General features: G+C 40.7%; 1 protein-coding gene across 9 annotated transcripts in view; it reads right to left on the bottom strand.

Annotated features, from left to right (window-relative positions):
- Nucleotides 1-15,143, bottom strand: part of DMD (dystrophin) — a 7,616,828-nt gene that overhangs the window by 2,139,695 nt on the left and 5,461,990 nt on the right. For all 9 annotated transcript variants that reach the window (XM_069639082.1, XM_069639084.1, XM_069639079.1 and 6 more), the window contains one exon: nucleotides 8,869-9,058. In XM_069639082.1, the coding sequence (XP_069495183.1) occupies nucleotides 8,869-9,058 (190 nt within the window). The remainder of the gene's footprint in view (nucleotides 1-8,868; nucleotides 9,059-15,143) is intronic.

Genomic DNA, 15,143 nt, shown 5'->3' with positions numbered 1-15,143 from the left:
CTTCTAAAACGACAGGTATCAGTCCTCAGGAGGTGTTGACAGGAAGGAAAATGGTACTGCCACAACATTTATTATACAGAACACATGAACAGACACTTGTGAGTGCATCTACAGTTCACGAATATGTGGAAGAATGGAGGAAGCATTTACAACATGCATTTGCATTTGTGGAGCGAAATTTGGAAAGAGCTGCTGATAGTGCAATGTCTTATTATTATAAAAAGACATCTGTGAAAGAGTATAATCTAGCTGATGGGGTATATAAGTTTCATTTTGGAAAAGGTAAACATAAAAACTCCAAATTTCTTGTGGCATGGCAAGGGCCATTTCAGATAGTGGATAAGGTGTCCCCAGTAGTTTATAAGATATTAAAGACAGAGGGTGAAATGGTGACATAACAATTTGTTCATGTTAACCAAATTAAGCCCTGTCACCCTAATCACGAAGTCAGGAGGCTTGAGCAGGTAGAGACAGGTTAATTGTCCTGAGTACATGGAAAAGAAAGATGCATTGACTATTTTGATAATGTCTCACGCCATAAAAAAAACTAGATATAATGTTTAGTGTGGAGATAAATGCAAATGAAAATACCACATTTGGGAAGAATACGGTAATATATATAGGTAGAAGGTGATGAATCAGGTTAACTTACTATGGTATAATGTGCTAAAATGTTCTGCATGAAAATTATTTTGATGTATAATAATGTGAAATGTATATATTATTGTTTTCTCTCTAACATGTGCTTAGTTGCAGATATTCGGAAGAGTAAATCAGAATGTTTTGGACCACATTTTGTTTTTGGCAAAGTAGTAGAAGGGGTGAAATTGGTATTGTGTTATGTACTTAATCTGTCCCTTTTCTATTTGATTTAGAAAAAATAACTAACATTGGTTGGGGTCAGAGGTCGCAGCACCAGAGGTCGCAAGAGATGATGGAGTCCTGGAGTCCACGGGATGAAGCCCAAATAAAGCCTCTGGATCAAAGTATGAGGGTGAAGACAAAGAGACTGGTATGCCTAAAGAGATGATTTCTGTTGAAAAACACCCAAGAGCACCAGGATGAAGGAATTTCACTGAACAAACCATATGATGAAAAGTTGGTCATCAAGACATCTCAGAGGTGCAGTCATGAAGATGATGAATGTCATCAATGGAACAGTAGTGAGTTGAACTTAATTCTGCAGCGTTACAGGTGGAGCATAGTATCATTCTATGTGACTGCAAGTGAGGGTGATGGAGACTCACAACTTTGTTATTTTATTTAATTGTTTTGGTTAGTTATGTTAGTTATTTGTTTTATTTATTTATTTTATTTTATTTTATTTTATTATGTTGTTGTCATATCTGAAATGTTGATTTCACACACATAAAAAGACTATGATTGAAAAGACATTCAAACATATATGGACACTTCGGTTGGAAAGAAATATGTACGATATTTCATGAGGACCTATGGGCCCATTCTATTTTTCCAGCATACAATATACAGTAGAGAAACACAGCCAGGCCCATTTTGAAACTGCAGGCATTCAGCTGTATGTTAACTATGCTGACAACACTCAGTGTCTGATCCGCCTTACAGGCGACTACACCAAAGATACCATCTCTGTTAACCAGGTGTTTGGTCTCATCAAATCTTGGATGAAGGATAATGGACCAGCACTAAATGCCAAGAAGAGTAAGTTGATGATTGCAGGGCCTGCTGGCCAGTGTAAGGACATGTATGGGATTTTTGCCAGCATATAATATACATCATTTTATTGCCAGCATATAATATATAGCATTTTTGCCAGCATACAATATACTGCATTTTTGCCAGCATACAATATACAGTATAGAAACACAGCCAGGCCCAGCTTGAAACTGCAGGAATTCAGAAAAAAGAAAAGAAAAACACAGTGCACTGCCAGTTAAAATAAAGAGGTGCACAATTCAAATTGGATGTTTCATGTATGGAAACTTCATTAGAATACATAACTGATTAACCTTGCACTAACATTACTAAATTATTAATTTCAACTTTGAAATTCATTTTTCCATGAGGAAGTGCACACTAGCGTTTTCTTAAACTTGTGGAGAACAGAAATATGTAAAATGCAGGAAGGAAAATGAAACTGTTGCTCTGGAAATGAAGTCTTCATTGTATTGAAAAACAAAGGCTGGCACAGGGCACATTCTTTTTACTCTGATTGGTAGAATTTGTAGGTGGATAAGCCACGTCAACCGAGGGCTGAATCAGAGTTTTCCTAAGAAATGAAGTGAAGGGAGGTGGCAGTTCATGCTGGGAACAAGAGACAGACGGTGCCTTATCTGCCGAACTCCATGTGCGTTGAGCGCTGGCTATGAGATAGAGAGCTGGCAGCCCCCCACATACGAGGGAGTTTGGCACTGAATCTGGGTCTGCAAAGACAGCGAGGTCGTGCGGGAACTTCAGATTTCACTGGCCTTGGTAACATAAGTGCCAAGTGAGGAAAAGATAGTATGCCCTACGTGTGTTGCTAGGAATTATTGCAGTGCAGGGAGGTTGGAAAAAATTGTATGTTTATTTCTCTCTCTATGTTCAAAGTGTGGGAACATAAATTTGTGTTTGCAAAATACATGCTTGTTTCTGTTGTTCTTTATATCTTGCAGGTGATGCTGTAAATATCATGTGGTAAGATTTTGCAGCTTGTAAATGGCATGTAATACAAAGTGTATATAAAAACAACTGAGACTTTAGTGTCATTCATGCATCTGTGAATCATTTATGCAAGTGAAGCACAGAGGGGATGTTTATATCAGTGCAGTAGTGCATTTACCAATTTACCACTGTAGTTGAAATAGCAAACAAGAGAAAGTCAGTAGTAAATATCTACAAGGTAGGAAGATGTGTGTGTGTAAAATATAATGAGTGATTCCTTCCTTACATGCTGAAGGAAGGGGTGCCTAATCTGGCAATTAGATTACTGGATTTACATAAACCAGTAATACCAGCCACAAACTATAGGTGGCGTCTGAATAAACTCATTGGGTTCTCTGAAGTGTCATAGGTCTGGGGCTCTCTACAGGTGACTAGAAGACATTCTAATAGAGAGGAAAGGTTTGTTTATGATGGGGTTGTAATATTTTAAAAAAAGCTATGCTCACCACTATACCACAAAAGTGAGGTAATTCTGAAAATACCACAAAATAAGGCACCACTAAAATTACCTCCAATACAAGCTAACAATATATAATCACCAAGATAGAATAATACCAAACCCACTCTGAGTGTAAGGCCAATTTACCACCAAGATTTTACCGGAAGGAAAATACTGCCAAATCGCGAATTTACCCCAATAAAACAAAACCTCTTACACCAAACAAGGAAACTGGGGGATACATATCAAGCCTTTGTAATTGCAGGCTGCGAAATTAAGACAGTCAACAAAGTGAAGACACTGGGGGGGAGGTACTGGATCAGGAGCTTTCCATGAAAGCGCATATCAGTGGCCTGGTATCTAGTACAGACTACCACTTGACATCTTGATATTGTTGACCCAAATTAGACGGTTCCTCAGTAGATTCAACTGTGCAGTGATCACGATTGTGGCAAGTATTGAATACTGCTCTAGCCTTCTTCAGGGGAACTGGCAAGACTCCATGTTATCCAAAATAATGCAGTGAGAGGGGTGGAGGGTCTTAAACAATCAGATCACATCTCTACTGCCAGGATAAATCTCTGCTGGCTCCCAGTGGAAAAGAGAGTGATCTTTCGGACACTCTGTATTAGACACCAATGTCACCACAGAAACGTTTCCTGCTATCTCGCCCAGAAACTGGCTCGGTTGCCAGCGAGAAGGGTTCTGAGATCGAACAATTCTAAACTTTTGCTCATCCCCAAGGCAAGACTGGCCATGGTTGCGCAGAAATCCTTTGCCCACAAAGCCACTTGTCTATGGAATGATCTTCCACCAGACATGAGGGCCTGCAGCAGCTTTCTGAAATTAAAACTTGCACTTAAGACTTTCCTCTTCTACTAGTTATGTTGGCCCCCACTTGATCTGCTTGCGCATCCCAATCTGTTTTGTTACTATATGTGTGTCCTTGTGCTCTAATACCTACGGGCCTTGTCAATGCTCAATACAAATATAATAACGAAATAAAGAAAATCCATTTCTTCCTGAAGGGAATTGATGTACTGACTAAAAAGAGGGTTGTCAGCCAACAACCATGATTCACCCCCTGGCTTTTGTAAACGGCCCTTAATTCCCAAATTGTAAACTCATTGGGCCCAATTCACAGAATCATTTTAAATGGCAAAACCCCATTGGAAAATGTTCTGTGAATAAGGGCCAGAGTGTCTGAGAGTAAAAGTTGAACTATAGAAAGGAGGCAAATGTTCAAATTCTACAAAATGGACCAAAGTTTGTTTTTTTTCTATTAAAAATATCCAAGGCTCATAAGTAAGGTGCGCGATGGATAGAAAAATAGGACTCTGATAATTACATGTTTTGGCATTTAATATATGTACGTTGATTACCTGCTTCATAGTACACCTATTCCTTCCCCCAAGCCTTTGTGCGCTTCAGATAAGATATTACTTACGAGAGCCCATTCTTGGACACTACAATAGACACGATTGACAAATAATTTTGATGAGGCAGCCAACAGCGAGATAGGTTGATAAGATCCTAGAGAGTTCTTATCTGTTTTATTTTTTTAAACGGGTGCAATTAATGCAAGATGTCACAATGGAGGAAGGGAGCCAGTTCACCAGACTGCATTAAATGCTAATGAAAAAAGATAACAAAAGACCAATATTCAACTTCAAAATGTACATCGCAGAGAGTCAGGACCACGTCTTCTGCTATAGGACTACGAGCTGAGTTCCTCAGAAATGTTGGGCTCTCTACATTTTAATCAAGAATCATACCATTAAGAGGGGTGCAATTATTTGAAAGGGATGACATATCTCAGAAGGAATCTGAGCATTGTAAATCTCAATGAAATTATCGATTTGTAATGAATAGGAGACATGCATCTTTTGCTTTCCCAAAAACCTAGGCTTGTGCTCCTGAGCCGCAAGGTTACAAATGTCATGGTATTTTCGGCTTTAATGCAAGTTCACACCACTCCGCATATTCCAAATCTGTTTTTGCTGCATTGCACACTGCTCAGAAAACCCTTATTTTGTCTAAAATCAATTTGGTATTTTGTATTGTTTTTTTACATGTTTTTATCCTCTAAATACTTATTTTTTACTAAATTGCAAACATTATAAACCACTGAGCATTCCTTTTAAGTTCTAATGTGCATTTCGCTATTGTCATTCATGAGCAACCTGTTAAATTGCAGGAAAGAACACTCTAATTAAAGCTTTATAGCCTTTTATTTAGTTACAAATAACGTTAAGACTCCCAGCAGTGCCAGCACAACACTAGCCAGGCAAAATCTAAAGACCAACTGACATAAATGGAACTTAAGCAAAAGTAAACACAAGCATCATAGACATATTTAGAATTGTATGATGAGCCGATGACCTCACAATATTCCAGCCATCAGCAATACTATACACAGGCTAACCAGTACTCATTAACAGTGGCTTGCTAATAACAATGGCCATCATGCCACATTATAACACAACCATGCCCCGAGTGATTGATTCCATTGATGTGTCCGCAGGCACAATTAATTTAAAAACAAACGACGTGTCATGTGGTTAGTGATATTTTACTGACACACATCATACTCTCCTTGTCTGGACACTACTGGGGGAGCAGCACTTCTACATTGATATGTGTTGCTTTGGTTCCATGTCATTTCCTGGCACCGGTTTTTACATGAGGTGTTTTGCTGCAGGAGTTTTTACAAAAAATGTCAAACTTTTTTTTTAAATGATTTTTGGGGGTTTCACCCACAAGCCCGCTTGATTTTATTATTTTTTTTCCATTGTACCCAACCCTTTATTTTCACTTTCCCACCCCACCAAAATATTTCTATGGAGTGTTTTCGTAAAAACTCCCGCGGCAAAACACCTGCCGTAAAAATGACTGTCGGCGAAAGGACGCCATACCATTGCTTTTAGCCTCTGAATTCTTTGTGCGTGCTCAAGTCATTCCTCGCTTCAAACAAGCAATTAGGCATCCCACTGAGACCATAACATGTTGTTGTGTAGTACATTCACTAATACAAATACAGGCAACATATTCCTCAGGGCTGTCCCAACTTCTGCTATGACGACTTGCAAACATTCCTGGTTTGCTTGTGTCGTGAGAAATCAACAAAACCGTTGTTTGCAAGAGACCTCTTCCCCGGTTCTCTTTGCAAAGTGAAAGCACGGGCTGTTTTATAGTAGGAAGCCAACTCACACCAGCTGCTCTTCAGGAACTCCTGATAGAGCTTTCTCCACTTCACCTCCACCCTGCCCTGCTCTCTCTGTATCTGCCCCAATGTTTGCTGCTTTCCAGTTAAGTCATAACTATGCAGTTCAGATACATGCATAACCTAGCTTTTACTATGCTCTATATTCTTGGAAACTTATTATTATTATGATTTACGCTAAAGCGGCCCACTGCACCTATGCCCACCCCCACCACTCCTTTACACTAGCATAAACTACATCTGCTTTTTTATTCTCTCTTGTTTTAGAATCTTGACATGATCAGTCAGAAACGTGGAACATATCCAAGGGACTTCCTTAGAGGATGTCAGCCTGCCATCAGCCCTCGAGCAAGGTTATTGAAGTTGCCATATTCTGGGTCCACGTTGGTTAGATGTGTTTTTTATTGATTGTAGGAATGATGTGATTAAACCGTGTTCTGTCAACACTCTGCGCTCATTAGATTTGCATCACTCCACAGCTTGAAAACCCTGCATGCATTTGGTCCTGGACTGGCACAATATGGACGCCCTTGCTAGATTAAAAAAAAAAAAAAAATCTTGATATGATAGTTGAATCCATCCTTAATAAGGTAAGTTATCTGAATGTGACTTCTAGTCACATTTGTCACTGTTTGGATTGGCTATAATGAATATGTCATGGTTGGGCTCATGAGCACTGTAGATTTGTACACAATTGCCATAATCACTCACATTTGCCAAGGACTTGGAATAATATACCGGATGAAGAACAACAATGGAGCATGGACCCCACCCCTGGCTGGTAGAGAGATAATATCGAAAAGGCATTAGCAGGTGTTCTGAAGCCATGGGAATTGGCATTGACTTTGAAAAATGTTAGTTTAGAACACAAACATTTGAATACATGTTCTTACATTTTGTATTCTTCTTTTTGTATATCTTTCCTTGCTGCAACTTAAACTTCAGAAAATATAATTAAGAAATGTGTTCGCATAGTTATAGTCATTTTTCTAACAGTTAATATTATCTTTAAATGGCTTTTATATTCGCGGTTCTCTTAACACGCCGCTGCCCTCCTCTGTTACTTGTTCCCCACATTCATGTTAGACATTTCCTTACACACTGTATAACGAGCTGTAGGCAGCATATTGTCCCACTTACAGACCCCCAAACTTCTTCCTGTTTTGCCCCAAAGTATGCACTCCATCCCCTCTTATAAAACCATTTCTTTCAATATTAAAAGGTAAGGGTGGGGGTTAAAACTCCTGCAACCAATTGACTTATTATTTTGTTAATTTCTTTTATTGGTATCTGGTTATACATACCCTTTAACAAAACCTCAATACATCAATTACATTAGTAGAAAAAAAAACAGTTTCAAACAACAATTAAAAATAAGAATGATTACAAAAATACGATAAAAACGGACTTATTGTTAGTTATTTTTTCAAGTTTCTTTCTATTTTATAACTGTTTCTAACATTTTCAAAGTTGTATTTGTCTAACTTTTATTGTTAAAAATACATATAGGAAATGTTTACTTTGAAATTTAGCAGCACATAGAAGAGCCAACCTTGAAATATATTATGTAGCACATAGCCTGTGGCCTTTTCAATGGTTAGTCATGGATTGTAGCAGCCATTGGGTGATTGTGGTGGTTATCACATGGTCCTGTTGCCTGAAGAAAGGATGATCTACCAACGGGAAGCCATAATGACATGGTCAGCAAATTGCCCCATGTATGTCATAAGTTAATCTTTCCAACATGGAACCTTTCATCCAAGGTCTATGGACAATTTTTAAATGCAGTGTTCAAACCAAACACACATTAACATGGTACCGCAATGCAGTTTGTTTTATCGTGAACAATCTTAAAAGGATAACTTTATTAGACTAAGGCAAATTGCCTTTTGCAACATTTTAGGGCATCAGGAGTCCCATCGTCAGGTTGTAGGTATCCCACTAATTATTTCAGGCCAAACACTCAGTTGTCCCAAGAAAGAAAGGAAAGCTAATGAGACTTAGATGGAAGGAACACACACAAATTAACATCAGTCAACAACATTAATTGCATGAAGATGGACCTAAAACGCCTAAAAGAAACATATCAACCTTCCTGTAGAACATTAATCCAAAGCACCTTTTTAGCACATGCCATTAATCCTGGACAATAAAGCTGCTTCAGGTAATAGCCATTCTGATGTGTAGGCGCCTAACAAATGCTCAATAAATAGATAAATAAATATCAAATGTGCTTACTTCATTTGCATATATTAACTATGGGAGCCCTTTTAATCAGAGGCCGGATAAATGTACAATGCCATGAATACAAACAATATAACTCACATTTGTGAAGGAATCAGGTTTGGTCCCGCATTCAGAGATCTTTGTAGACACCCTCTGTTGAACCGATAGGTATCCCTCGTATATTACTTGCTACCTCACAATATGGATTCGCAGCAAGCATTGTGAAGAGAGCTCAACATACAAGATACAGGATAGCTTTCTCCTGATGCTTTTCTTTCATAATATACGATAGACTTACCTGCCATTGTTTCATGAGGTCTCGAAGCCCACGTGTGTCCTCTAGTATGCCATCCTTGTGGGTGGCATCCTGTAAAACATTGGCAGTGGTCTCGGCGTCAGTGAGCCAGGCGAGAAACTTTTCTAGGTCCAAGTAGAACTGCTGTAGTAACTGTAGGGCCGCTTCTAGTGATGTTTCCCGCTCGCCAACCCTGTGGGGGGCAAAATAGTCACACACATTTAAAACAGAGTTTGTAAGTAACATACATTAATAATGTCGATCAAGGATACCTCTATGACAATTTCTTTTGAATGAGAAGTGTTATTTTTAGTGTTAGAATGTATCTGTGTAATTGTGACTACTCGGCCCTAACAAAGTAGCAAATATTAAATACCACGTCTGTCAAACAGCGTTCGATAACTAACCTCTTGTTTATCTTTCACACTGTTATGCTCATTTAAAGTAAATTGAATTAATAAGATATTTGGCTCAAAAAAGGGTTCTTAGAATAAAATATTCATCAGGTAGAGAAAGGCGTGATTGTGACATTGAAGCCTGGCGTATGCACTGTGTGTATAGCTCTGCTATTATAGCAGCCGTCGGGCTTGGAAATACGTGGGCACTGGACTCGGTGTAGGGGGGTAATTCGTTGATGCAGGAGGAGTGATAGATGGCATGACTAGGTGCTCACGGATAGCTCACAAGTTAAGCACTCAACTATGGTATGAGGCCAGTCTGTATGTTACCAGTTCTAACTCTGTGGCATGGCCAACCCATACCTTCATCCTTCCGAGGTAAATAAAGTGAGTTCTATTAAACTGGGTAATAGCAACACTGGTGAGTCCAACATGAAACACGACAGAAGAACATAAATCATTATCTTGATTATACACAACTTTTTCATAACTTAAAACACATACAGTTTACTCAAAATATGCCGAACTGCAGAGAACTACAACTATTTCATGTGATTTGAAGCAAAATTTCACAATTCTTCATACAGAGGACAAAGTGAGAGGGTCAATCTTCAGGATAGAGGCTGATACTTTGCTTCCACCCAGCAGTCAGCAGGAGTAGCAAGAGTAGCCTGAACGGAACACACAACAGGTATGGTACTGTGGGGAGACAATGAAAGGACACACTCCGCTCACTCTCAAAACTACTGTAGCCGAGATGGTGCAACATTCAACTTTCATCTCCTAAACTCTTTCTTCTTCTCTTTTTTCCACAGACACAGCAGTTATGAGTGTAAAGATTTTGCATTTTCCTTCCTATTTGTCCCATATTTATGGGCACAAATTTGTAGAAGAAAAAAACTGAATGAACAGTTGAGCTTCAATAATGAAAATGTATGCAATGGAAAATTGATCTGGGTCTGCTTAGGTTCATAGAAAATATTGCAGTGCCAATAAAGCCATCCACCAGTACTCCCAGTTGTGCATGAGAGTAAAAAGCCCATGGGACATCCGTCATCACTGCAATAACCTAGCCATCATCCAGTCTTGGATGTCAACTGCCTATCTCAAACTTGACCTATCCAAGACTGAAATTATCCTCTTGGTCCCCCCACTAAACAACAAATTGTAGAAAAATGGCTCAATGATACGCACCTGGAAGGATTTGATCCACAACTCTGGGATTCAGCAAAATCCTTAGGTTTCACGATTGACAGCAGCCTGTCATTCCAAAAACACATAGACAAGAAAGCCCAAATGGCCTAGCTCGAAATCTCCACCATTCACAAAATCAAACCCTCCCTCCCGTCACCCTGGTGATCTTGCACGCCGATGGGGGAAATGGCCTCCTAGTGTGGCTCTTAGCTGCTCATTTGGGTCCCCTAAAAGCAGACCACCATGCTGCAGCATGTCTTATTATGGGTGCCTGGAAATTAGGCGTAATCATCCCCATCCTATGCAAACTACATTGGATTCCAAACCAGCACAGGATACTGTTGAAGACTGCATGTATCATCTACATAGTAGTCAAGAGTAGCACACCAGCATACCTTGCAGCTAGCTCCACATATATGGTGGCACAGCTCCTTGCACAACAAATCAACCACCTGGCTCGACTCAAAGATCGTCCACAAAGAGAGGACTTGCAAACAATCCTTCACTTGTCACCCACTTACCCTCTGGAACTTGATCCCGGTACTGGCTTGGAAAGTCCCCAGAATGCTCCAATTTAAACAAATCTATCAAAACGTGGCTTTTTCAATAAAACCTGGCCAAGGACTAATCCCAATGGACACACAGACAGATGCACAAACAGTAATTCACAGTACTGCACTACTGTTAAAAGATGCCCGCTGTGGCGAGCCAGAGGAAAGACTCGGACCAGAAGACATCGGGATAATACTTGTTTATTTAAATAATGGGGAAAGCACCTTTCTATCCCTATTGCTAAAAGGGGATTCCTGTCCTAAATAAGTATACTACGGGGACTCACCAAAATTCAAAATAAATAATGAAGTCCTCTGTCCAGACCTATTTCCTATTTGACCCTACAACTTAAGAAAACGTCACTTAAACTAAGCAGAAGATCTTGCCTTCAGAGTTATGTAATTTGACCTCTCCTGGGTCGGCTCGGTATCTCTTCCACTGTACCCTTTTCTGTCCTTGTAAAATAAAATGCATGAAATGTCTGTCAAACAACAAACACAAAGTCTCAAGTTCCTGAAAATATTTAAGATCTGAATTGGCATAGATGGAGGGGTATCTCCTTAATCCCTTTCCACTACTTGTCTGGGGCTCTATTTCCTGTATTCACACTCTGGTTGTCCCTGGTTTCCTCTTTCATTTGTTCTTTATTTATCTCCTTGTGCTCTTCTGGTTCAGGTGGCTCTCTCAGTTTCACAATCTTACTTAACATACAGATGCAACACAGACCTATGGATGGAGTATCTGATAAGGGGTTACCAACACCCCTTGGGAATGTTTGGCTGGTTAGTATACCTGGGCTGCCTTCCTTGTCACAATCCTTAGGCTTAAGGTATTCTTTCTATTCCTCTGGGACTTTGTGCCCTTGATCTTAGACTAGGGCAATTCTTCCTGTTTCCCCGTGCTGTCCCTGGCTTCTGTCTACCTCTACTGTGAGCAACCTGTGAACCATCTGTGAAGTGGGGCTTGCCCCAGTGAGGTGGCCTCAACTCGTTTGCGTGGTCTTTGGGTTCTGGGCCCACCACTTCCTCTGTGTGGGCACGTCTCCAGCTGGGACCAGGTTTGCTTGGTCCTGGTCTCACTGCGGTTGCACAGCTCATTGCCTCTTCATCGAGGTCTCTCTTCTCAACTTAAGGGCTGTGCCACAGCCAGCTTTGTTGTGAAGTGTATCTTCGCCTCCAACTGTCATACACATGTCAGAAGGTCGCCTCTGCGTATTCCTTCTCCTCCATTCAAGGCTGATTAAACTCGTATTCTTGTTCCGTGACCAAGAAGCACTATGTTGGGTATGATCAGCTCTAAAGTCCTGGTAGTAACCAGCATTGCCTGGAGCTAAATGTTTGTAGATACTTTCAATATTGTTTTGAGTCCCATGTTTAAATGTAACATCTTCCAGACAGCCCATTTCAGATATTGTTTTCTTTACAGGAGGATCCAAACGGGAATGGGAGTCATTGGGCCCTGGGAGGGAGACATTCCCAGGGAGGTCCCGCTTTGCCAAACCCCTAGGGAGGGTTTTGCTTAGCCTCAAAGGGGGTGGCTGCCCCCTGGAAAGAAGGGACAAATTCTCCAGATTCGTCACACAGCCCAAACACTGGCTACCCACATATTGTACAGCGCTCCACTGCTCTCAAGCTAGGTCCATGCTTTAAACAATGAAATAAAAATAATAATTAGAAAATAACAATTCCATTGCAGGTGGAGTGATGTCATTTGCTAGAAAAACTAAGTATTATAAAGATTTACAGGATACAGTCATAATAAACATAATTTGATGCATAGAAATGATGTCATGCTCTTTGATACAATGGAAGCCTTTGTAATTTCATATGAACATAAAAAAGCAAACAACACAGAGGGATCACACTTTTTAAAATTCTTAAGCTTGAATGAAATTCAGACATGGAAAAATGGTTGTCCCTATTTCATTTATTTATACAGCCATATGCGTTTAGAGTTTAATAGTAGAAAGTCATTGTAGAAAGCAAGCATCAGAATCAAGTTGATAATTAAGGGTAAAAGCCTGCAGGTGTTTGCAGTAACAGCATTTAATTGCTCAGCCTCAGGACTAGGTGTCAAGTGTGGCATATGAGTTTCAGGTTAGGGCATGTGACAATGTTTTCTGCTTGATACCCGCAGTGACTGTGTGGAAGGATTTGTGGGCCATGTGCCACCACCCGATCCATGATGCAAGGCATCGGGGTGGATTCCCTGGTGACTATCACAGCACCCCAGTCAGTGGTCAGGGGCTAGACATATTTGCACTGCTGCACCATTTCACCCTTTAAGGAAGAATATTAAGACTATTGCTGTATGTGATATTAAAAGGATTAAGGACCCTTCTTAAAGGTAGGTGCTACAGCTGAGAAACAGTTTGAATTCTAGTAGTGACACCTGTATTCCGAGAGAGTCGGAACAATGCTTACTGGCACAGCACAGACAGAGTGATCTGCATAGAGGCTGCCTTCAGAGCCATGCCCAAAAAGCTCATCCATCACAGATTTCCCATACTAATTAGCATGCATGGGACTTGCCAAGATTCCAAGATGGAGGACCGGCCTTCTATAGGCTTGGTCCACAGAATAAAATGAAAACACCTCTGGTAAGGAAAGTATTAAGAGTCAGCCTGTGCCTACTCATGGATGTATGCACATGTGCAGACCATCACAGGGTGACCGGCCCATGGCAAGGGACACACACACATATCAATGAGGGCTCACGACCCATATATGTTTGGTGTTTGGAGAAGGGGAAATGAAGCAAGTTTCTAGATGGTTGGTTAGAGAAAGCCCATAGGGAGAGAGGTTGCTTGGGTGATTGTGGGGAATTGCCATCTCACAAAGGTTTAGGAGCCCTGTCTTTTATTATTTGTATTATCTAATAAACAAATGCAGGAAATGTAATCGCAGAGAGGGTGGTATGCTAACCAGATGCCCCGTTCAAAAGCTTCATGTGAAAAGCATAGGAACATGTGCTCTGCTGCATCAGTTTTCTGATTTGTAGCACCTGCTCTCCAGTGGCGCAGAGCAGGTTCAGACATCATAGGGGCCCTTTTGGCAGTTGCTGTGACAGCAAAGTCACTTCAGTACAGAGAATGCTTTTAAAGTCTGTAGCTCGATTCCAAAACCACATAGTTATGAGTAATTACTATTCTGGTGGCAGTTTATCTTTAAGCATCAAGCCAAACCTGTGTTTATGGTATGGTGGATTGTAAGTAACCAAACTACATAATGGCCCATCTGATTTGTCTCATAAATGTGTCAACAGTGTGGGCCCAGACCAGCTGTGGAAGGGTTCTGTGCATTCTGGTAAGACGGCTTGGCCCTATAAGTAGAAACTTATATCGTTATTGTGATCCTGTGCCAGGTTCACGTTTCCTCCCCCGCACCTCAAAAAAATATGTATACTTCTACACATTATTGAATAAATCAATCTCTAATTTTAGAATACCAGGGAGTGCTTCTACTGATCTACCCCTTTGCAAAGACGGCTTGGCCCTGCCACTTGCATGGGAATACATTGGTTGGCTGTGCTTCTCCTTTCATACTGTTTGAGCTCAGGTAACACGTCTATAGAGAGACAGGACTCAGCAGGTGTTATCCTGGGAAACCATCAACAAAGGGCACATCCTATACAAAAGGATTAGCCTAGCACCAGAATGTTGCAAACCAAAGTGACTTTGCTGCTATGGGTCTGACAAGGGGCCGGGGTTCGTGTAAAACAAGGAACTCAGCATAGTTGGAGGAGGGTTCCCCATCTTCTTTCTCTCGGAACCCCACTTTCCTTCCTGTCTTCTCCACATCCTCCACAACAAAGCACTTTGGGTGTGATGTCAGACGGCAAATACCACTAGCCTCAAGGACAGGGATTGGACTCCTTAAAGCAGGATTGCTTTTGTCCTGTGACCTGTGGTCATTTGCCTATAAAGGAGGTGGTCTCCCACTCCTTCTTTGATTCATTTCTGGACTTCAACCCATCAGGAAGAATTTGTTGGACCCTGCTAGGAGGGACGTTTTTTCTCAAGTCCTCCAGATGTGAGGTGAAAGCATGTGATACAGGGCAGGGGAAAGCTCTGTAAACTAGGGGCAGACCTGATGGTGTAGAAAGACCTGCCTGATTTCTAGCTACACTGCTAAC

Source organism: Ambystoma mexicanum, chromosome 7q, assembly GCF_040938575.1.
Source record: "Ambystoma mexicanum isolate Mex_15411 chromosome 7q, UKY_AmexF1_1, whole genome shotgun sequence".
Lineage (NCBI taxonomy): Eukaryota > Metazoa > Chordata > Amphibia > Caudata > Ambystomatidae > Ambystoma > Ambystoma mexicanum.
The sequence above is the reverse complement of the archived record's forward strand: the minus strand, read 5'-3'. Positions and strand labels throughout refer to the sequence as shown.